General features: G+C 39.9%; 1 protein-coding gene across 2 annotated transcripts in view; it reads left to right on the forward strand.

Moving 5' to 3' along the window:
• The window catches only part of LOC144491601 (constitutive coactivator of PPAR-gamma-like protein 1 homolog), a 105,310-nt gene that overhangs the window by 13,859 nt on the left and 65,608 nt on the right, over positions 1–25,843 (forward strand). For both annotated transcript variants that reach the window (XM_078209647.1, XM_078209648.1), the window contains exons 2-3: positions 11,002–11,248; positions 24,487–24,569. In XM_078209647.1, coding sequence (XP_078065773.1) covers positions 11,002–11,248; positions 24,487–24,569 — 330 coding nt within the window. The remainder of the gene's footprint in view (positions 1–11,001; positions 11,249–24,486; positions 24,570–25,843) is intronic.

Genomic DNA, 25,843 nt, shown 5'->3' on the forward strand with positions numbered 1-25,843 from the left:
GCTTTTTAAAAGACAAAATTGTACCCGCCTCTACTACTACCTCTGACAGCTTGTCACAGACACACACCACCCTCTGTGTGACAAAATTGCCCCTCTGGACCCTTTTGTATCTCTCTCCTCTCACCTTAAACCTATGTTTCTAGTTTTAGACTCCCCTACATTTGGGAAAAGATATTGACTATCTAGTTGATCTATGCCCCTCATTATTTTATAGACCTCTATAAGATCACCCCTAAGCCGCCTCCGCTCCAGAGAAAAAAGTCCCAGTCTATCCAGCCTCTTCTTGTAACTCAAACCATCAAGTCCCGGTAGCATCCTGGTAAATCTTTTCTGCACTCTTTCTAGTTTAATAATATCCTTTTTATAATAGAGTGACCAGAACTATACACTGTATTCTAAGTGTGGCCTTACCAATGTCTTGTACAACTTCAACAAGACGTCCCAACTTCTGTATTCAATGTTCTGACTAATGAAACCAAGCATGCCGAATGTCGTCTTCACTACTCTGCCCACCTGTGACTCCACTTTCAAGAAGCTATGAACCTGTATCCCGAGATCTTTGTTCTGTAACTCTCCCCAACGGCCTATCATTAACTGAGTAAGTCCTGCCCTGGTTCGATCGACCAAAATGCATCCCCTCACATTTATTTAAATTAAACTCCATCTGCCATTCGTCAGCCCACTGACCCAATTGATCAAGATCCCGTTGCAATCCTAGATAACCTTCTTCACTGTCCACAGTACCACCAATCTTGGTATCATCTGCAAACTTACTAATCATGCCTACTAAATTCTCATCCAAATCATTAATATGGCTAAGATGCCCTGGCTAAGATTCTCTAGTGGAGAGTCGGTGCAGACTTGATGGGCCGAATGGCCTCCTCCTGCTCTGTAGGGATTCTTCTATATGTAAGACTTAACATAATTCTGTATGATTTTGAAGATGTGCTGTTTTCAGACAGGAATATTAGGGAAAGTGTGACGAAAATGTTACAGGAATCAGTTGCGACTTTAAGATCAGATGCTATTAGTCATTTTTGTATAGTTAGAAAATGTAGGTGTTTTAATTACTGACAACTGTAGGAACAGCGTCATCTTCATCCTAATTTGTGTTTTCTGAACAATTCTGAGAAATCAAGATGACATCACTAGATTGATTAAAACTGTAAACATTCTGATGTTGGCATGTTTTAGATAGAGTTGGTGACACAGAGGCAGTCAGAAACAACTTTGGACAATGTTAGGGTACAGATCAGAAACCCCAATGTACATTATGAAGTCAGACTAGACCCCAACAATTTGCTATTTTGACATTAATATGAAAATATGTTTCACTCCAGACACGATTCTACTGGCACACTGGGAAGCTTTTAGAAACATAGAAACATAGAAACCCTACAGTGCAGAAGGAGGCCATTCGGCCCATCGAGTCTGCACCGACCACAATCCCACCCAGGCCCTACCCCCACATTTTTACCTGCTAATCCCTCTAACCTACGCATCTCAGGACTCTAAGGGGCAATTTTTAACCTGGCCAATCAACCTAACCCGCACATCTTTGGACTGTGGGAGGAAACCGGAACACCCGGAGGAAACCCACGCAGACACGAGGAGAATGTGCAAACTCCACACAGACAGTGACCCAAGCCGGGAATCGAACCCGGGACCCTGGAGCTGTGAAGCAGCAGTGCTAACCACTGTGCTACCGTGCCGACCGTTATCAAAACAAACTTTATTTATCAAAACAGTTTAACTATAACAAATGAATTAGCTTAACATTTAATAATTGAGCAAGGCTTAAAACGTGACAAGGCACAATTCTTAGCTGCCAATCTATCCCCATGAGTTCCAATTCAAACAATATTCCTCTTACAGATTTAAACTCCTCTTTGAAATCAGTTAGCAAAACACAGGCTTCGGTGTTTGTACTTGGGTTGCCAGCCCTGGAGCTCCCAGAAAACCCCCAAAGCTAGGTCTTGCTGTTTTTAGAACCAGACACAAACTGTTTTAAAAAATGAAAAAATGTTTTTCCCTAAAAGCTTAGCTCCTCCCATTAGGCACATGGTTCTGTCTCTGTGAATGAACCTAATCAAAACTCTACTATGAAACCCCAGAGCAAAAACCAAGTAAACATAAATACATGAACTCTGTTTAGACAAACATACCATTAGCTTAAATGAGTTATTATCTTGCAATATCAGCATGGAGCTGCATGGGCTCTGCCTCTTACACGAGACATAATATAAATATATTTTTTAAAGGCACAATATTATCATAACAAAACCAATTTTTTGTTCAAAGATCTTCTGGAGAGTTACAAGCCAGTGTTGACTGATCTGGAATCAGTGATTTCTTCACTGTGGATAGGCACAAGAGGTCCACCGGTGAGACAATCACTATATTCCCCTCAGACAAAAGCAAAATACTGCAGATGGTGGAAACCTTAATAATAACTGAAAATGCTGGAAATAGCAGGCCTGGCAACATCTATGGAGCGAAAAATAAGAGTTAACATTTCTGAAGCAAACTTCATTTCTCTCTCTCTCCACAGATGCTGCCAGAAGTGCTGAGTATTTCTAGCATTTTATGTTTTTACACTGCGTTCCTCCCTCTAGTTCTCCCAATCTCCATGATTGTGACAGGCCAGAGGGTCCCCCCATGCGAGGAAATGTTGGCAATCGCACCCAGTGTCGCAAGACTTCAAGATCTCTACCCCCAATTGTGCCAGATCCCAGCTCTATCGCTTTATGTGGGACGGCACGATGACACAGTATTTAGCACTGCTGCCTCACAGCGCCAGGGACCCGGGTTCGACTCCCAGCTTGAGTCACTGTGTGGAGTTTGCACATTCTCCCCGTCTGCATGGGTTTCCTCCCACAGTCCAAAGATGTGCAGATTAGGTGGATTGGCCATACCAAATTGCCCCTTAATGTCAGGGAGACTAGCTAGGGTAAATGCATGGGGTTATGGGGATAGGGCCTGGGTGGGATTGTGGTTGGTGCAGACTCGATGGGCCAAATGGCCTCCTTCTACACTGTATGATTCTACAATACTAAAGAAAAGGCCAATCCCACTCGCCCTATTTAGCACTATATATTCCCAGATATCTGACTTCAAAAGGCACGTCATCTTTTCTCTGTATTTTTGATTTTACGGCTAAATGCATGCGTTCTACTTAATTTTGTATATCATTAATTTTAATAGTCTTCATTGAGTTCCTCTACTTTCCATTATTCTATTCCCAAAGCAAATTTCAAAATACCATTGAATAAAGATCGAACTTGACTTGTATCATTTAATCCGCCACCCTGATATTTATGCACTGTTTGGCATATGCACCCCATTACGAAACTATGTATCTTCGGACTTTGAGCAGCATCACAGATCTATTAATCGGTCTGTCTTTTTCAAATGCTGGTTTGTAATTAACATTTCAGGCAAAGTTCAAGCCTGTGAAATAGTATCAAGTTGATAAATTTTAAACATTCGCCAAATATTGGACTTGGGGATTTAACCTAAAACTTCCCAAGTTTAAAATAAGTAATACAATTTCAATTGATTCAAAATTCTCTAACAGTAATTTGTGAGGAATTACACTTTTTAAAAAACTATGTTCGGATTGGCATATTTTCAACAATACAGAAATTCTGTAAAAAAAAAAAATTGACTTTTAACCTTGTAATTGCTAAACTACTTTACGGTTGTCAGTTGTATCTACAAAAATGCGCTGCTTTCAAAGAGTATTCAGGATTAAGCCTTGTGGTTTTCGTTAAGTTATTAAATTTGATTTAAAGTGTCCTTTGGGCTTTGGTAAGATTTTCTGGGCAAGGATGAAACGAGAATTTTATTGCGAGCCGTTGTCCAAGTGGCTATGCTCATCAGCTGATCAGTCAATCAAATACACTGGTACTGTGATTGTCAATCAGAGTAACAAAATTGAATAAAATATGTCAAGGCCACCTTTGACTGATTAGATGATTGGACTTGTAATAGTAACAATGGTGTAAAACAGGTGTAAAATGATGATGTATATGGTGCATTGGCGAATGGAGTTACAGGATACTTCGGTGAGTGTTCTGAGAAATTGTGGTTGAGCTAAGAGCAGCAGCACGCTGGAGTTGATTAAGTTTGGCTGCAACCCTTTTTTTTCTAGCTACAGTTTGTTTTTGTTTCTGCCACAAAAGCCCGTAGGAAAGCCGAGTCAGTAGATCTTCAGAGGTTAATTTATGAGATTCACCAAAAGATTTCTGGGGTTTTTTTTGCAGTAATTTTGTTTACAGTGGCAGAAATTAGCTCGTGACTTTTTTTTTACAGTGCTGCTTTGAACTGCTTTTGAATGATTTATTATGTTAAAGGGGCTCATGACCATATATAAGTTGCTGGTGTTTGCGAAAAAGAAGTATGAGGAGGTGTGTGGTAAGTTGTTCTGTAGTGTCACATTTCTGCTTGTGAGGAACTGTAATAGTATCAGCCCTTTGAAATGCCTGAGGATCATTGATATTTTTGACATTGTGTGCCTTGGTCCATCTGCCGCTGATACCTTATCAATGCAATTATCACTACCTTATCTGGCTAGATTTCCGTTCTTTGCCTCCTGTTAACTTTAGCTCATTTCAAACTCTGCTGCCAGTATCATGTCCCACTCATCCATTGCCTCTTCCCTGATTCACTTTTGCTGCTGTATTGCAAATTTAAAGTTCTCATTCATGTTTAAATCCCTTCACTTCCTGTCACTCCAGTGTTTCAGAACCTCTTCCTGAAGTCTCCATTGCTTTGATTTGCATCCTCTTTTGCATCTCCTTCCATTGACCTTCGCCACTGGCTTTCAGCCACCTCGGTCCCACCTCCTGGATATCTTTCCCTCTGCGCCTCCAGCTCGCGGCTCCTACTTCAAGACCTCCTTAAAACCCAGCTCCTTTTCATCAAGCTGTTATTTTCTTTTAATATATCCTCCTTTGGTTCAGCATCCGTTTTTACAATTGAACCTCTGAAGCACTTTGTGATTTTTTTTCTACATTAAAGACACAATACAAATATAAATGGCCATTGTCATTTTAAACCAGTGTTATGTTTTCCATTCTGCAGTTTCAATCCCCTCTGCAGCACCTTGGGATTTTTTCTACATTATAGATGCTACATAAATGCAAGTTGTTTTTGCTTTTGAACATTTTGCATTCTTTTGTTGGGACTTGTGTACTAGGGCTTATTGTCCCGTATATGAAATACTACCAATTCCCAAAATTGAATTTGTTAATATTTCTTCTTGCTTTGTTTACTTTCATGCTATTGATTCATCTTTTAGTTTTATTGTCCTATTATCCTTGTCTCTACTTGTTTGTTTTTCTTGAAGTTTCTGGCCATGTGTGCTCAGATTATTTTTGGAACTTGTTTTGTAATCACATCCTTTCCTAGCTTTGTAACCACTTAACTGACACTGAGGTATTTCTGTACAGATAGATTTGCCTTTGTTAAAGTTTCTAATAATTGATGCAAGTTGTTCTTGCTCCCATTCAGAGTTCCACCTCTGTTAATCTGAAGCTAACTAAAGCAAATTCTGTGATCCATAGAGCTAGCGGGAGTGAGGCATAATGATTATAATAACTGCAGCTGTGGGCATATGGCAGAAAGTGGATCCTTCATCTGGGAAATGTTGTGGTGCCTCACATTTACCTTGTCAACAACACTACATACCACACATTAGAGTGGTATGTAGTGTTGTTGACAAGGTAAATGATCATTAGCCACTATTGAGATGTGGTTGCAAGGTGACCTGGGCTGGGAACTGAGTATTCGGGGTATATGACATTTGGGAAGGATAGACAGAAAGAAAAATAATTTGGGTGGTTCTATTGATAAAAGGTGAGATCAGTACAGCAGTAAGAAATGATCTTGGCTTAGAAGATCAAGATTATTTGTGAGAATGTTTCCAGGGATAAGAGACTTCAGTTATGTGGATAGATTGGAGTAGCTGGGACCATTCTTCTCGGAGCAGAGAAGCTTGAAAGGAAATTTGGTACATGTCCTCAAAATCCTGAGGGGTCTGGACAAATTGGTTCTAGCGGAGGAAGGATCAAGAACCAGAGGACACTGGTTTAAGGTAACTAGGAAAAGAAGCAATGACAACATTAACTTTGTTAAGCAGTTAGTTATTACGAGCTGGATTGCACTGCCCAAGTGTGGTCGAAGCAGATTCAATCATGGCTTTGTAAAGGGAATTGGATAATTATTTGAAGTGAGAAAATTCGCAGGGCTATGGGACAGAGGTGGGGGAGTGGGACTTAATTGAGTTGCTCTTGCTGAGAACTGACACAGGCACCACGGGCCAAATTTATGAGAAAGGTACTGCAATTGAACCTTCATTAAGGTTGGACAAATCAAATTAACAAAGGTAGCCTTGAGAACAAGTTCATGGAATGTATTTGGAACACTTTCTTAGGATGCCTTGTAGAACCAACCAGGGAGCAGGCTATTTCAGACCTGTTAACGTGACAGGATTGATTAATAATCTCATACTAAAGGGTCCTCTGGGGAAGATTAATTATAACATGATAAATTTCTCCTTCAGTTTGAGGATGAGAAAGTTGGGTCTGAAGCTAGTGTCTTAAATTCAAATAAAAGTAGTTATAAAGATTTGAAACAGTTAGTTGAAGTGGACTGGGAAAATTGATTAAAAGGTAAGATGATAAGGAGCAATTGTAGATATGGTAAGTAAAATGAGCAGCTAAAGTAAACGTTGAGAATGAATTTGGGATACTAATAGGAAACAAGTAGATTTTGAATAAATATTTTGTATCTATCATCACGGTAGAAAACTCTAAAAGCATCCCAAAAACAGTAGAAAATCAAGGGCAAAAGTGAGGGTGGAGCTTAAAACTAATCATTATCACTAGAGAAGAAATACTGGGCAAACTTATTGGACCAAAGGCTGACAAGTCTCCTGGACTAATGGCATGCATCCTAGGATTTTAAAAGAACTGGCTATAGAAATAGAAGATGCATTAGTTGTAATCTTCCAAAATTTTTACATTCTGGAAATGTTCCAGTGGATTGGAAAAGTGCAAATTTTGCACTCCTGCACAAGATTGGAGAGGGACAGAAAGCAGGAAACTATAGGACAGTTAGTCTAACATAAATAATACTTGGAATGGGAAATGTGAGAATCCATTATTAAGAAGGTAGTAAGTAGCAGGACATTTAGTAAATCATAATACAGTCAATTAGCGGCACAATCAGTTGGGCGGCACAGTGGTTAGTACTGCTGCCTCACAGCACCAGGGACCTGAGTTCGATTCCCAGCTTGGGTCACTGTCTGTGCAGAATCTGCACGTTCTCCCCATGTCTGCATGGGTTTCCTCCGGGTGCTCCAGTTTCCTCCCACAAAGTCCAAAAGCCGTGCTGGTTAGGCGCATTGGCCATGCTAAATTCTCCCTCAGTGTACCCAAACAGGCGTCGAAGTGTGTCGACTCGGGGATTTTCACAGTAACTTCATTGCAGTGTTAATGTAAGCCTACTTTTGACACTAATAAATGAACTTAATGCATCAATACTTTGCTTTCCAGAATTATTTGACCATTTTTAGTTAAATTGAAGAAAAGCGACTTTGCATGTTTGAAAGTAATGATCAGAATTATTCTGGAAAAATAATTGGCACGTTCGTGACTTATGCCATTAATAATGCTCAGATTGGCCAGCAAGTTGAGGGGATTGATATAGCCACTAGCTGGCTAATTTACACTGCTCTGTTGTTTGCTTTGCACAAGTAGCATCTTGCCTCTTGAGTTTCCCATTATTTTTAAGAACTTGCTGGATTTGCACATTAAACTCACTGTAGAAAGTTAGAGTTGGTGATTAAGATCATAAATATCCTTTCAATAATGTAATAATTATTAATGCAATACCAATCACTCCTCTAGCCCAGAATGGTAATAATTTAAACTCCTTAATGTAATTGCTGTGAACGGTAAATTGTTACACATTTCAAAAATGTCAAATTTTAAATTATTTTTCCACAGAATCTTTAGAGTGCAGAAGGAGGCACGTTAGTTAGTTTTCCTTAATGAATTCATGCTGGTTTTCTTAATTAAACTGCACTTGTCTACGTGACTATTGATTTTGTCCCAAACTAGTTTCCAGAAGTTTCCCTACCACTGATGTTAAACTGATTGGCCTGTAGTTGCTGCCTTTCTCTTTGCACCCTTTTTTTGAACAAGGCTGTAACATTTGCAAGTCTCCAGTTCTCTCTCTCATCCTTGTGTCGAAGGAAGACTGGAAGATTATCATTAGTACCTCTGTAATTTCCATTCTCACTTCCCTCTAGCCTTGGATGCATCACATTCGGTCCTGGTACCTTTTTTATTTTAAGTAAATATAGCCTTTCTAACACCACCTCCTTTCAATTGTTGATTCCTTAAATGTACCAGTTTCTATCTCCTCTCATCTCGGTGTGGTAGCATTTTCTTCCTTGATAAAGAAATACTCATTTAATAGTTCTGCTGTTTCTTCTGCTTCCACAAGCAAGTCCGCCCCCTTTTGTTTATCCCTAATTGACCTTTTTTTTTTTAACCACCCTTTCATTATCTCGTTGCTTGTAGAAGACTTTGGGATTCCCTTTTATATTAGCTGCCAGTCTCTTTTCACGTTCTCTCTTTGCATTTCTTCTTAGTTTTTTCACTTCCTCTCTGATCCTTCTATATTCACTCTGATTCTCCATTGTATTTCCTACCTGACATCTGTTCTACATGCAATTCTTCCTTTTCATCTCAGCGCTGCCAGGGTCCCCTGGATTTATTTGTCCTACCTTTTGCCTTCAAGGGATATTGCCTGCAATACATTTTCTTTGAAGGTGACCCATTGTTCAGTCACCATCTTTTCTGACAACATTTGATTCCAACTCACTCGACTCGGATGCATTTTCATCCTATCAAAGTTGGCTTTCCCCCAACTCATTATCCTGCTCTGGATTGTTTCTTTTATTTTTCCATGGCCAACCTAAACCTTATGATAAAATGGTCACTACCCTAAATGCTCTTCCACTGATACCTGATCCACTTGGGCAACTTATTCCCCAGAGCCAGGTCCAACAGTGCCTTGTTGGACCACAAACAAACTGATGCAGAAAATTATTTTGAACACATTCCAAGAATTTCGCTCCTCTTGTCCCTTTGCACTATTCCTATTGCAGTCTGTCGTTGGATAATTGAAGTCCCCCATGATAATCACTCCATAATTCTTGCATTTCTCTATAATTTCTTACAAATTTGTTTCTCTACATGCCTTCCACTAGTATAATACTCTGATCAATGTTATTGGACCTTTTTTATTCCTTATCTCCAGCCGGAGAGATTCTGTCCTTGACCCCTCTGGAATGTCCTTTCTTTTTTACTTTTCTTTTCGGTCATTTATCTCTTTCATAATCCAATCTTTCTTTTCCTCTCTATATTTCTCTTTCTGTACCTGATTTGACTTTAATTCACTCTCCTTCGCTGTCGTTTCTCTGCTCTCTGCTCAATCCTTAAATCTCATTAAGGGGATGTGCTGTTCACTCAGGTCCCAGATGCCATATCAGCATTACCAGTTTGCACTCCAGAAAGTCATAGTGCAAAAAAAAATGTTCTGAAGGATGTAGAAGGAAATCTAATTGATGTTGTATGTTGAGCTGTTCCACTCCAGGAAGATTTGGCCTCTTGTGTGTTCGGACCTATTTTAAATCTAAGATGCGAGTGAGTTTGTGTTGATGCTGTCTCTCCATAGACTCTTGTGTAATAAATAACTTGGTTCATTAGATGATGTTATTTTAAACAGTGGACATCATACATACATTATTCACATATCTAACTGTCCTGTCATGGCTCAGTGGTATCACTCGTGACTCCAGTTCAGTAGATGGTTGGTTCAAGTCCCATTCCAGAGATTTGAGCAGAAAATTGAGGCTGGCACTGCATTGCAGTACTGCAGGAGAGCTGCACTGTCAGAACGACAGGATGTGTCATTAATCTGACTGCATCTGCCCCCTCAGCTGGACACCACTAATCCTATGGCAAGAAGGACAGAGGATTTTTCCCTGGTCACCTTCCTTGCTTATCAACTCGCATCACTGAAACAGATTATCTGGTCATTATTGCTATTTGTGGTACTTTGTTGAATGAAATTGCCTGCCAATGTTTCCAACATTATAACAACCACACCCCAGCTGTACTTCATGGGTTCTGAAGCACTTTGGAATATCCATGAAAAGAGCTATATGCAGTAATCTTCTTTCACAAAACAGTACGGACAGTTAATGTGTGTTAATGGCTTACTGCAGTTCTTAAAAGCTAATAACCCAAATTGATTGCAGTCAACTTAATTTTCCCCCAAGTATAATTTTTATCTCTTCTCTCCTTCCCGTCTCTAACACACTCTGCATCCCTGCCCATTGCAAAAAAAAAATTGGGAGTATGTCACTGAACAGGACCGAGAAAAGTTGCAGGATTAATTTTCCCTATCTTCTTTCCAATTGGATCCATGTGAGTAGAGGATTTGGTATTTTGCTGGAGAAATTGGAAAATCAAATGAAGATTTATATTATTAATCTTGTGACCGTTAGCAGTGATGTATTTTATTCGAGTCAGACGAGGAATCTACTGAGACCCTGGGGATCTGTAAAATTGGGGAGAAAATTGAGCGATTAATTTTGTTGAAGTGCTGAACTAGAGGAAAAGTTCTTGAGTAGCCTTTTAATATTAAACTCTATTGTGTTGCTGGTAACTCTTTTGGATACAAATAGTCTATAGATGCTTATTTGCCATAATATCCTATGTAATGTATCAAAAATCTAAATTCAAATACAGTCATGCCTATGGAATCTCAGGTACGTTTGTTATATTAAAAAATACGTGTTTATGATTTCATAGTCAATTTCAAAATCTTGTCATTACCTTGTGACTTAGTCATACAATAATTTACTAACTGTTCATGTCCATTCCAGGTGATGTGTACATAAAATGTCTGATTATTTTGCAGGTTGCGCAGAGCATTGAAGATCACCATCAGGAAGTGATTGCCTTCTGCAGAGAGAATGGTTTCCATGGCCTCCTTGCTTATGACTCAGATTATGCGTTGTGTAACATCCAGTACTATTTCAGTGCCCATGCCCTTAAACTGAGCCGGAATGGCAAAAGCCTCACTACCAACCAATACCTGATGCATGAAGTTGCCAAGCAACTGGATCTGAATCCTAGCCGCTTTGTTATCTTTGCTGCACTCTTAGGTGGGTGGACATATTTTCTGTAAAAGCATTACTGAAAGCATGTTAATTTGGATGGGAAGACAGTTTATTTTCCATTGTTTTGGAATTTCTTTCAAAATTATGTTGTCTAAATTGTTAAATTTAGATTTTATTATAGTGGTAGTTTAAATCTTTGGCATTTTTGAAACATCTGAGAAAGTTTTTCTTTCTCTTAATGGGCACCTATCATTTTCTTAAATTGATTGCTTTGCTTCACCTTCAGGTCGCTTGCTGTTCACTCTTTGTCCATTATGCTTCCTTGATGCCATATTTTGGTTAACACATGAGAGCAACCCAGTGCAACTAACACTTACTGTTTCTATCATACAGCCCCTTTTTAAAAAGAACAATGAAGCTGTAATCTCTCCTTTCAGTTTTCCCTCAAGAAAAACTTCAAAATTATAATGCTCTGCATTTGAGTGTAAAGGAAATTATTTTCCCACGACGTACCACACTGCATCCAAAATGATAAAGTGCAAAGATACATCTATTTGGCAACTGAAGAATATCTCATCTCAGCTGGGCTGTAGAACCCAGATACTTCGTTGGAGTGAGTTTAAGAAGAATGTTGCTATTGAGGAACAATTATAGCTTCACTAGTTTTTTAAAGAATGGATGTATTATAGAGGCAGTAAGCAAGCCTGTATTCGGTCTTTTTGTGTTGAGTACATCTTAATTATGTTATACTGGGAAGCGTTTTAATTTGTACATCTGTCACAAGTTACATGGAGTTCTGTAAATTTGCTAGTTTCTGTAAAGATAAGACCAGTTTCCCCCACGTAAAGCATTAATGTATGGTCTATTTGTATGGAATAATTGAAATCAAATTTGAAGCAACTGCCATTTAGACTGATTTATGTAATTGGACTGAGGTTTGTGTTTTAAAATAAGATGCTCTGTTATTAGGTGGTATGGCTGCTAAGAAGTAGATGCAACTCACCAGCTTTTTTTTTTAAAAAAAGGGTATTTGTGACGAGCAGCCATTAAATATGAACTGCAGGGAGCATGTGCTTTGGTAGGATGGATAGTAGAATGCTTACTGGGCATCTATTACAAATTGTAAGGAATATCATTACTGGGTGAAGACTTTTAAAATGGAAGAGTACATGTTTTTAAAAACACCTGTTACATTATCTGTTTTAAGTAGTTTCTTCTTTTGTCTTTTACACAGTTAAAAATAGCCCAGGTTATTAATAGTGGGAGGAGTGGGATAGGAAGAGAAGAACGCAAAGACTTTGCATGGGTGAGATGCTTTGGTAGTTTTGTTCCATTTTTCCTGGGGTTCCAGGATTTTGACCAAGCGACAGTAAAGAAGGGGCAATATTTTTCCAAGTCAGGCTGGTGAGCAGCTTGGAGAGGAGCTTCGCAGGTGGTTCTGTTCCCATGTGTTTGCTGCCCTGGTCCTTTTTGACAGTAGTGGTCGTGGGTTTGAAAGGAGGCTTGGTAAGTTCCTGCAGTGCATCCTGTAGATGGTACATACTGCTGCCACTGCCTCAGTGGTGGAGGGAGTGAATGTTTGTGGATAGGATGCCAATCAAGTGGGCTGCTTTGTCCTGGATGGTGTCGAGCTTCTTGAAAGTGGTTGGAGCTGCAGGCAAGAGGAGGGTATTCCATCACACTCTTTGCCTTGTGCATTGTAGATGTTGGACAGACTTTGGCGAGTCAGGAGGTGAGTGACCTACCACAAGATTTCGATACTCTGACCTTATCTTGTAGCCATGATGTGGAGATGCCGGCGTTGGACTGGGGTAAACACAGTAAGAGTTTTAACAACACCAGGTTAAAGTCCAACAGGTTTATTTGGTAGCAAATACCATTCTTATCTTGTAGCCAGTTCAGCTCAGTGGTAGCCCCCAGGATGTTGATAATGGGGGAATTCAGCAGTGGTAATTTCATCATCTTTTTCACCTGACTTGTGAAATTTTATAACTAAAGTGGTTTATTTTTGGGTCATAATCAAGTGTTGCATATTTTGTTGCATATTGTAGAGGCCTCAAACTAGCAAAAATTTATTCCCCAAAGGACTTCAAAATTCAGAACCTCTACAACATTTTCATCATCTGTACAAACACTGTACAAACCGATGGATAACCCAAGCTTTGGAAGCTGCCTTCATCATGCAGTTTTTGCTAAAGCCCAACAAAAGGAATTATTAGAAAAACATGAGGGGCAATACAACAGTATTGCACCCCACCCTAGAAGCTGTAGAGAACAAGGACCCAGTTCAAGATCACCTGTCAATGTGGGAAAAAACATTCTGATGTCATTAATTCTCCTCTTATCCCCTACCCCTGCCAATGCCATCAAGCATTGTGACCCAAGTTTCATACTTAGAATCCCTGCAGTGCGGAAGGAGGCCATTCGGCCCATCGAGTCTGCACTGACCACAATCCCACCCGGACCCTATTCCTGTAACCCCACATATTTACCCTGCTAATCCCCCTGACACTAGCGTCAATTTAGAATGGCCAATCAACCTAACTTGCACATCTTTGGACTGTGGGAGGAAGCTGGAGCACCCAGAGGAAACCCACGCAGACATGAGGAGAATGTGCAATCTGCACACAGATAGTCACCCCAGGCTGGAATTGAACCCGGGTCCCTGGCGCTTTAAGGCACCAGTGCTAACCACTGTGCTGTCCTCTTGCTGCTCTAATGTGCATTTGTATTCAAATTTATTTCACATTAATTAGTTCAAATCACTTGGTCATACAGCTTGGTGCTACCATTTTATATGATAAATTGATTAGAAGCACTCTCCATATTATTTATGAATAGTGCGAAGAGCAGGAAAGCCAGAACATATTTCTGGAAATGCACTGATCCAAGTCTTCCGATTTGATTTGATTTATTATTGTCACACGTATTAGTATACAGTGAAAAATATTGTTTCTTTTGCGCTATTCAGACAAAGCATACCGTACATAGAGAATGAAAGGGGAGAGTGCAGAATGTAATCTTATATAGGGTGTAGAAAAAGATCAAATTAATGCAAGGTAGGTCCATTCAAAAGTCTGATGGCAGCAGCGAAGAAGCTGTTCTTGAGTCGGTTGGTACGTGACCTCAGACTTTTGTATTTTTTTCCCGACGGAAGGTGGAAGAGAGTATGTCTGGGGTGCATGGATTATGCTGGCTGCTTTTCCGAGGCAGCAGGAAGTGTAGACAGTGTCAATGGGTGGGAGCTGGTTTGAGTGATGGACTGGGCGACATTCATAACCCTTTGTAGTTTCTTGCGGTCTTGGACAGAGCAGGAGCTGTATCAATCTGTGATACACCAGAAATAATGCTTTTTATGGTGCATCTGTAAACGTTGATAAGAATCGTAGCGGGCATACCAAATTTCCTTAATCTTCTGATAAAGTAAAGTAGTGGCATTGGTGGGCTTTCTTAACTATGGCATCGGCATGGAGGAACCAGGACAGGTTGTAGGTGATCGGGACACCTAAACATTTGAAGCTCTCGACCAATTCCACTTTGTCCCCATTGATGTAGACAGAGCCATGTTCTCCACTACACTTTCTGAAGTCGATGACTATCTCCTTCGTTTTGTTGACATTGAGGGAGAGATTATTGTTGCCGCACCAGTTCGCCAGATCTCCCTCCCTGACAAGAATTTTTGATTTTTCATCACTACCTACTTTGTTTCATCAAGTCACTTTTATGCCAAAGTATCTAATTTGGCTCTGATTCCAGAGCATTTATCATCTCAAATGCTTGCAGGTGGCTCATCGGGAAACATCTTTTCAATGCCCCAGTGTGTAATGTTCTCTTGATAGTCCTCATAACCCAGTTTAGTTACAGGCCCAATGAATTCAAGAAAATTTAAGGCAAAATCTATTGCTGCTAAATCAGTGCTTATTTATGGCAATGCTTTCTTTAATATAATATTGTAGATGGCGTGTCATTATTTGACATACCCTGTGGTGGAACCTGGTTTTTGATATTTGGTCTGGGAAGCAATTTTTGTAACTTGTCTATTGTTTTGAGTTTAGCTGGATATTTTTTTCAAATGCTAGGTTTTCTGTTTATCATGTCTACTTGACTGATAGGAGAGGATTGCATATAGATTCTTAATTACTCAGTATATTTGTTTCTGAGTGTCATCTTTCATGGAATAAACTTTCCTTTCATTTACCTATCTCATTCTTTAGAAAAAGTAATTTGGATCCAAACACACGAATACAAAATGTTCCTTCGAATACCACACTGAAAACTGATTTATTTAACATGAGTTGTAAACTCAGCTTTTAATATGTATCCAATACATTTTTATTAATTCATGGGGCATGGGTGTTGCTGGCTGACCGGCATTTATTGTCCATCCCTAGTTGCCCATGAGCAAATGCAAAATGTACTGAAAGAAACGTGAGTAGAATTTTCACTATTCAGATGTTTGCCAGATATCACTGTTTCGATCTTTTCATTGAATAGGATTTTCTTTCTGCTGGATTGGTTTTAAGGCAAGTATTTCATTGATACATGGATTGCAGAAAAGTAATCATTTTATAGAATTGTCCTCTACCGACTATTTAATTGTGCAATGGTCTCCAGTCAGCCCCTCTTGAAGATATATATTGCATTCGCAATTTCTGCTTGGTGAGATCCTTTGGTGAAATTGTCAGGTATGGGATTTTTGTTTTGTTTTAAGGCCCATACACGCTAAGACCTGGATTGAGTCTGTCCTAACTTAGTTCACATAGAACATAGAACCTGGAGTCAAATTCAGTTCTAATAATGGTTTCACTTGTACAAATAACAGTTGAACTTATTCCTTAAATGAGATAGGATAAGCTTTAGTTTAAATTTTAGCACATGTTATCCAGTATGTGGATAATTGTACATTTTATGAAAAGGTAGGTAAAACTGTGAGTAATACACACTATCAATGTCCATATAATTTCAGTACTCATGTTCCATGACATATGCATGTGTACTTCTTTTGTGTGCTTGTGGGCAAAATGTTGAGATGAAAAGCCAAATGTTGGTATTTTCTGATCATTGTGTATGCATTACTTCCTAGGCTACTGGTGGTTGTTTATCAGCTAAGGTGGTGTGTAAAATTGACTTTTAAAAATACCAAACTTCAGCTCTATTGGAATACGGATAGGGAAACAAACATCGTGGTTGGCTCAGTTGCTTCAGGCCAATGAAAGAAGCTAGCCCAACTAATAAAGAGCAGGGCATGTCATGGCAAAGAGCAAACACCAACCAACCATGATCAGTATGGCAAGCAGGGGTGGGTCTGTTGCTGTCAGCAGTCTTTCTGAGGCAGTCAAACTTCTTCTTGGAGATGAGCAAAATCTTAGATGCTGCAATTTTTAAAAATTCATTCATAGGATATAGGCGTCGCTGGCTGACCAGCATTTGATGCCCATTCCTAGTTGCCCTTGGAGGGCAGTTGAGAGTCAACCACATTGCTGTGGCTCTGGAGTCATATGTAGGCCAGACCAGGTAAGGACAGCAGATTTCTTTCCCTAAAGGGCATTAGATGTGCGCTAAGCCCATACCAGGAAAAGGAAAGGCTGCAAAGCTTTGCACCAAATGGTAATGGATGCTTGGTTAGTAAACATACACGTGAGACATATTTACTTGTTTTCTATATAGGGCATTTTCTGAAAAAGTTAATGCATGTGATTAAAACAGTGTTGCGTAGCAATGCCACTGGCTAGTTAGTGATTTCTATTGGATAATATTGGTGTAACACTGCAGTTGCATGCTTCAAGGTACTTTTGAGTAGTGGATAGTATGACTGGGTTCAGATTATCATCCCATTTTCAGTAATTAGCAAAACTTGATTTAAATCTAGTTAGGGAGGTAAATGTAGAAATTTGTTGAAATGAAGGTTGTTGTTGGCATTGAGCAGTTCCAGGTTAGGTGTAACATGACTGGTTGCTGAGTATTTATATTCTTCCCAACAAAATATTTTGACTAGAAACTTGAAATAGAACCCTTTAGTACACGGGTATGATGTTAAAAAAAACCTCTTTACTTCACATATCTTTGTTTGCTTTGAGATTGACAAGTGTTTGTGCTGTGAGTCCATGGAGGCTAGAAACTGAGTTACGATGACCAAAGGAGTTGACGGCTATATGGCAAAGACAAGTATATGGAGCTGAGGTGAAGATCAACTACAGTTTCATTGAATGCAGGAACAGATTAGAGGGTCCAAATAGCTTACTCCTGTTCTTATGCTCCTTCCTATGTTCTCTGATCAGCTTTGAACAGCACTCCTACAGCTGAATGGATCCCGAAGTCTCAACTTTGGAGGATCTTTCTCTATAGGAGGAAAGAGTGTGTACTTTTTGTGGGGCAGTTGGAAATTCAGTCCATGTGGATTTTTGACTGGCCTGCAGACATTCAGAGATGGGTTTCCCCATATTTTTGATATTTCAGCTAATTTACAGAAGTTTACTGCAATACAAAGGTAGAGGAGGACCAAAGGCAATAAAACTGGTGCCTGGCAAAGCTGCACCACTGTCATGCATCTGGTCACAAACGCAAGTCTGAAAACAGGCTTTTTACTGCCCTTGGTAGAGGAATGGTGTGCTCCACATGGAAACCTAACAGCAATTATTTACAAGCAAAGTGATTTAAATAAAATGACATTTGGAATGCCATATTTAAATAGGTGTATAGCTAAACAGTGTAGATAGCCAATTCTCACCTTGTTGTAGGTAGGATCCCAGAGATGACAGTGTTTCGAAGATCCTCCCTGTCCAAGATGGTGTTACAAGACTCCACTGGAAATTCAACAAGTTTCACTAGTTAAGGTTTCGTCTTCATGGAGGAGCTTGCTTCAGCAACAACCGCAGTATTGTAAGTTGTGTGTTTTATTATTTGATAGTTGAAAGGAGAGATGTGGGGAAGCTTGAAACTGGGGAGAAGATTACGGTTGATGTTGATTAGCATAAGATAACACATATAGATGTTTATCTTGTAACTGTCATTCTGAAGCAAGGGAAGCATAATTCATTAACTGCTGAGATTGATAGCTTGTTGTTAGGTAAAGGTGTTAAGGAGCATAGTACCAAGGTGGGAAAATGAGGTTGGGAAGCAGATCAGCTGTGATGTTGAACCAGCTTGAGGGGCTGAATGGCCAACTCCAATTCCTTTGTGCTTAAGACCATAATGGACAACTGAAGGACTGTCGTGCAGAGCCCTTCCCGTTATCCTTAAACACATGTGGGAATTCAACTTTATCAGATCCCTATAGCACAACCAAGAGCAATTTAAATTTACACTACGCCTTTAACATGATCGAATGCCACAAAGCCCTTCACAGAAGCATTATAAAATAAAATATGACACTGAACCACATAGCGACATCAGGGCAGATACCCAAAAGCTTGGTCAGAGAGGTTGGTCCAAAAGATTGTCTTAAAAGGAGGAAATCAAAATGGAGAGGTGGAAAGTTTGAGAGAGTAAATTCCAGAACTTGGGATCTAGCCAGCTGACGGCACAGCCGCCAATGGTTGTGCGATCAAAATTGGGAATGCTCAAAATTCCAGAATATATTTCCAAGTCTGGATGGTGAGTGGCTTGGAGGAGAACTTGTAGGTGATGGTGGTATTTCCTTGTGTCTGCTGTCCTTCTAGATGGTAGTGGTTGGTTTGGAAGATGCTGCATAAGAGCCTTGATGAGTTCCTGCAGTGCATCTTGTAGATGATACACACTGCAGCCACTGTTCATCAGTGGTGGAGCGAGTGAATGTTTGTGGATGGGATACCAATCAAGCGGGTTGCCTTGTCCTGGATGGTGTTGAGCTTCTCAAGTGTTGTTGGAGCTGCACTCGTTCAGGCAAGTGCAGAGTATTCCATTGCACTCCTGACTTGTGCCTTGTAAATGATGGACAGGCTTTGGGGAGTTGGGAGGTGAGTTACCCGCCACAGGATTCTGATCCTCTGACCTGTCCTTATAGCCACAGTATTTATATGGCTAGTCCAATTCAACTTCTGGTCAATGGTAATACCCAGGATGTTGATTGTGGGTGATTCAGCAATGGTAATGCCATTGAATGTCAAGTGGTGTTTAGGTTTTCTCTTGTTGGAGAAGGTCACTGCCTGGCACATGTGTGGCGCAAATGTAGCTACTTGTTAGTCCAATAATGGGCATTGTCCAGGCCTTGCTGCATTTGGGCATGGATTGTTTCAACATGTGAGGAGTTACGAATTGTGCAGTCAAATGTGAACTTCTCCACTTCTGACCTCATGAAAGTAAGATCATTCTTGAAGCAGTTGAAGATGTGAAGCAGTGACCCTGGCAGAACCCAAACTGAGCTTGTGGGCCAGTGAGTGGATTATTGCTGAGTAATTGCTGCTTGATAGCCCTTCCATCACTTCACTGATGATCGAGAGTAGACTAATGGGTTGGTAATTGGCCGTTGGATTTGTCCTGTTTCATTTGTCCTGTTTCTTGTGTACAGGACATACATGGGCAATTTTCTACTTTGCCAGGTAGATACCAATGTTGTAGTTTTACTGGAACAGCTTGGGTAGGGGGCATGATAAGTTCTGGAGCGTAAGTCTTCAGTACTGTTGCCAGAATATTGGCAGAGCCCATTGTCTTTGCAGTATCAAGTAACTTCAGCCATTTCTTGATATCACATGGAGTGAATCGAATTGGATAAAGACTGACATTTGTGATGCTGGGGGCCTCTGGGGGAGGCCAAGATGGTTCATCCACTCAGCATTTCTGGCTGAATATTGTTACGAATGCTTCAGCCTTATATTTTGCACTGATGCGCTGGGTTCCTCCGTCATTGACAATAGGAATATTTGTGGAGCTTCATCCTCCTGTGAGTTGTTTGATCGTCCACCACCATTCAAGGCTGCATATGGCTGGACTAGAGAGCTTAGATCTTATCCATTAATTGTACAATTTCTTAGCTCGGTCCATAACTTGCTGCTTATGCTGTTTGGCACGCAAGTAGTCCTTTGTTGTAGCTTCACTAGGTTGACATCTCATTTTTAGGTATGCCTGGTGCTGCTCCTAGAATGTCCTCCTGCACTCTTCATTGAACCAGGGTTCATCCACTGGCTTGGTGGTAATGATAAAATGTGGAATATATTTGTTCATGCGATTACAGGATGTGATCGAGTACAACTCTGCTGCTGAGTACAATTCTACAATTGATGGCCCAAAGTGCCTCATGGGTGCCCAGTCTTGAATTGCTAGTTCTGTTCGAAGTCAATCCCATTTAGCACGGTGGTAGTGCCACACAACACGATGGAGGTTATCCTCAATATGAAGATGGGACTTTGTCTCCACAAGAACTGTGCAAAGGTCACTCCCACTGATACTGATGCATCTGCAGCAGGCAGGTTGTTCAGCATAAGACCAAGTATGCTTTTCCTTCTTGGTTCCCTCACCACCTGCCACGGACCTATTCTAGCAGCTATGTTCTTTCGGACCCAACCAGCTCAGTCTGTGGTGATGCAATGCATACACTCACTATACTAATCTGGGAGAGGCAAAGAACCAAGTAAAAATGAATCAAAAACAAGTGTATGAGATCACATTGACTTTGATTTACATTGCAAGGTATATCTTGTACAAAGAGATCTTTTCCCAAGCCAGAAACAGATCCAGTTCATGCTTAAAGGAATACAATAATTTTTTTGGTACCACTCAAACCTGAAGACTGCAGGTCCTTTATTCTCTGGAAAAAGAAGGATTTCCTAACAGCTAACCTAGCTCAACCCTGAAATTAATAATGGCATTGAGCAAAGACTTTTTTTTTTTGAGGGAGTTGTGACTAAACCTCCTTGTAGCAGCCTGTAACATTCCAGTGTCACACTAAAAACCAGTAAGGTCAGTGATATTTTAAACTTGCCGGTTTGCATTTCCTGCTCGAGTCCACCAAATCTATACTCATAAATTCAACAGGCCCATCTGTAAATTAGATGAAGATTTCTCAGCCTAGTTTGTAACATGCTGCAATAAATTAAAATGCGATGCCATCATACATTGGATTTTTTCCCATCTTCTCATTTAATGCTGTTTCAATCATCCACCCTTATATGTAGGATGTTCAGGGTTTCTTGTTGCCAAGTTGCAAATGGAAATCCATTTAAGCAAGCCAATATTGAAAGAAAACTACACTTAGGCCATTGCTGAAGCATTTCTCTTGATTTTTCCCTGTCCCTTTTCTGCTGTGTCTGATGTCTTTCCAGAATCATGTAGCTTGCTGTTCTGCTGCCTTTTCTCCAGTATCTATTTTGCAGGAAGTGAAGGAGGGCAACAAAGAGTGTTATGCAGCCCTTTAGTTGCCTGTACTGTCTCTTTCACTGTCCCTGCTCCAGAATATACAGGTGTCAATGCACATACCTTAACATGTCTCAATACTGGTAGCAATACTGGTGGAAGCTTTGATTCACTAGGGGCACTGTGTAGTTCTGACAATTAAAATGCATGAGGGTTATTTCAAGTTGCCACTGAGAACATGATGAATATTTGCCTATCAGATGTACATAATAGTGTGAAGTAAGTCGTATGATTTTATTTCATGAGTCTTAAGTTCATACAGTTGCCCAGGATCCATAAGAAGCATGAAAAGTGTACAGTTTTATCAAATGGTACGATTCAGAAAGCCTTTCCTTTTCTATGTAAATTAAATTTTCTATGATGATACCTGGTGAAACTTCCCAAACCTGAACTTGCTCACCAAATCTGGTGTGCGCCTTGGTTGACTCTTAACTCTACTTTCATGCTCTGCCATGGTGCCTCCTGGGTGGCAGGAGTTTGAGAGCCTGCTGTAAAAGAGCTTTGGGATTTGTGCTCCTACTTCTGGGAACTGAGTCCTGAGATGAACGCTGCTGGTTGTGGCTCTTCTGTCATGTGAGTAGCTTTGGCATGTCTCTTAAAATCTTGCTTCTGATTATTCGGAGGCCTTCTTGTTTGAATGAGACATCTGGAGTTAGGAGGTTGTATTCTTGTAAAAGAAATGATACGTTCACTTGTCCAGATGAGATACAGGGACATCCAATTGACAACATGCTGCCAATCATTAGTGCGATGGCATGTTCAAAGTAAATTCAATTGCAATAAATGGGAGGAATGGTTTGTGATGTATGCATACAAGGTGAAGACTGGGGTGTTATTTGTATATTAATTGTCTTTAATTGTATTGTGATAAGCTTGTGTTTCACTTGAATCCCTACAGATGAACATGATTGAAATTGGGTCAGGGGCTGTGTGTTTGTAATGTGTTACTCCAGAAATAAATATAAATGTGTATATGTTGTAGATTGGCTCCAGTTCTTTTTCTTAAACCAACTGACTTCTGAATTATATAGGGGGAGTAAAAAGGTGCCTCCTTGCCTCTTGGGCATTCTTGGTAAAATTTATTTTAAAACACTGAAAGGCAGGGTAATGAGATGTGGCAAACAATTTTTCATCATTCTTGTTGCAATAATAATTGTGCTTTTTATTCCAGGGAATTGTGGCAGTCCTGTTGGGTGGGACAACAGGGTTGACAAGCGAGCGCCATCCTTTGGGCATCATTCAGGAAATCTGGATGTCCCTACTTCAAATCTGGGCTTTTCTGTGACCTGTAGCACTCCCTATGAATATTTTCAGCTAATAGGCTTGCTGTTTGCAACATTAAGCAAAATGGTCTCTTTAAGTTATTGGAGGGCTTTAAATCCTGAAACAGCATAACTTCCTATCCTTTCCTCACTTTTGTGGGAAAATCTAATTTGAAACTTACCAACATGGTTGCAGTTGAGGTTAGCCAGAAATTTGTGAGAATGAATGACTGATACACACCTGATTGAAGTTTGCAAATGGAGCAGTCAATCCTCCCAACCGTTCAAATTGTTTTGTATATAATTAGTACAATAAAGTATTTTTGTATCGGAAACAGAAAATACGGGAAAATCTCAGCAGGTCTGACAGCCTCAGTGGAGAGAGAATAGAGCCAATGTTTCGAGTCTGGATGACCCTTCCTCAGAACTTTTTTTGTATATTCAGCAAAGTCCTAAAATTAAAGTTCTCACAAGTAGCCAAAAATAAACCAACTAAACAAATAAATAAATGTATTTTTATTTGAGTTTTGATGAAGAATGAGACATGCTTTTGAAGCTTCTTGTCTTGCACTCATCAGGACAAACACAAAAATGCCAAATTTCTAAGGGAACAGCAATTCATACAGCATGGGAGAAGGATGTTGATTGAAGTGTTGCTATAGCGTTGCCAGGCAGTTATTGTCCCCATTGCTTTTGTTTGTTCAGAAAAGTGCAATATCGACACACATTTCTTTTGCCTGCAGAGGACAGGTCTTTCTGCCTATGAATAAATGTAACTTCTCTAGTACGTGTATATGAGCTACATTGTGAGCCCGACTGATGATCTTAAATTATAATAGTCTAATTCTTAAGCACTTCTTCAGTAAGTGCTGCTCAATCACGGAATCACATCTAGCACAAGATATTAGGTTCCGAGTTTGACAAGTGTGGGTTGGTTGAATGCGATCAGTACTTAGCATATTGTGTACAGCCAAATGGAGGTGCTGTTTGATACAATTTGCCAGTCATTGGGAGCCATGGTGTATGTACCTGGCATCACACCAGCACCAAAATTTAAATACCATGTTACTCAGTTGTGCAGTAAGCAGAACATCTTGACGGCAGCATCCTATTAGTGGAAAACACAACTCATGTTGCCACTGCATAGAAACAGCATGAAATGGCTAGCTTTAACTGTTCTTCATTTTTTTTGTGATACTTTACTCTTCCAAGAACATTTGAAGTAGACACGGCATTTCTGAGGTCCATAAGTGGCGATCATAGGTCCATTTAATATGCATGATATATAGCAAGCAGTGTTCTGATCAGATTAGCCATGATCCTGCAACTTACACTTGCTTGAAGCTAAGTATGTTCACTTGCAGAGACCTTTCCTCTGCAGGCAAAGGGAATATGTCCAGTCATTGCACCTTTTTTGAATAAATAAAAGCATGGGAGAAACAATATTTCCCTGACGCATTCGTCATGGCAATGTCATGATCAATTAGAGCCAGCTTGCCAACCAATTTAGCACCCTTTTCTCATGCAGTATAAATTGTTGTTCCCTTTGAAATTTGGCATCTGTGTCTCTGTCTTGATGAGTGCAAGACGAAAAGCTTCCAACAGCATGTCTTATTTTTCAGCAATGCTTAAATTCTGCACTACAAAGAGACTATTTATTTTAGTTTTATGACTTTTTCTTCTTCTTTGACTTAGGCAACCATATCCTACCTGATGAAGATCTGGCTGCCTTTCACTGGAGTTTACTTGGCCCAGACCATCCTTTAGCTTCGTTAAAGGTAAAGATAATTATGGTGGTGGAGGTGTTGATATTAATGGATGCAAAATGTTGTATTTCCCATTTTATGACTGAAGTTTGAACATGTATTGTGAACTGTTGCCAGATTGTTTCAGACTGAAGCTTTTATTTGACTAGAATCTTTAGTACACAGTTGTATCTTAACTTTCTGTGGGGCAGGCTCAAGAGGTCAAGTAGCCTACTCCTCTTCCTAATTCTTTTGTTTGTTTGTGAAGCAATAACAGTATTTCAAGTTGCTATGTTTCTACTTCCTTTCGATCTTCCTCTCCTTCACCTCCTGGTTTCCTCCTTTGCTATGCACATTTCGTGAATAAAATGATTTATTTTTAATTCATCTCTGCAAAGACTTTTGAAGCTTTTGTCATTCCTCAGCTGCTCCAAGGACTCTATAAATGGCCACTTGGAGGTGAACAAGAATGACTTGAGTGACTTTCCTAATTTTTTCTTGCTTCACATTAGGAAGGAATTTAACTTTCACTCTGTCTCCTTGTGACATCACAGTTAGAATTGAAAACTGACTGACAAATATACAGGAGAAACTTGAATAGTCTTGTTCTTTACAGCTAAAGCCACCCTGGTTTTGCCATAGGATATCACAAGCTAAATGCCAATGAAGAAAGCCCTTTAAATGATGTTGGTTCATATCTCCAGAAGAGCCTACAGTCTCTTTGCCCCCTTCCACCAGCATTTAATTGTTACTTAACTGATTCCCCGCTTTTGCTTCTACAGATCCATTCAGAAGTTTATCTATTCTTGTATTGATCACTTTGTGTTAAGACCTTTTTGGAAAGTTCTGGAATCTATTATTAAGGAAGTCTTAACAGTGCACTTTGAAAACCATAGTATTATCAGGCAAGGTCAGCATGGTTTTGTTATCTGGAAATCCTGATTGACAAACTTATGAGAGATTTTTGAGCATGTAACTAGTTGGGTGAATAAAAAAGAACCAGTAGGTGCAGTGTGCTTGGATTTTCAAAATGCATTTGATAAGATGCCACACAAAAGTTTAATGCACAAAATAAGGGCTCATGGAGTTGGGGATATTAGATTAAAAGTTAAAGTTTATTTATTTTGTCACAAGTAGGCTTACATTAACATGCAATGAAGTTACTGTGAAAATCCTTTAGTCGCCACATTCCAGTCCCTCTTTGGGTACACTGAGGGAGAACTTAGCATGGCCAATGCACCTAACCAGCACGTCTTTTGGACTGTGGGAGAAAACCGGTGCACTCAGAGGAAACCCATGCAGACACG

Source organism: Mustelus asterias, chromosome 3 (assembly GCF_964213995.1).
Source record: "Mustelus asterias chromosome 3, sMusAst1.hap1.1, whole genome shotgun sequence".
Lineage (NCBI taxonomy): Eukaryota > Metazoa > Chordata > Chondrichthyes > Carcharhiniformes > Triakidae > Mustelus > Mustelus asterias.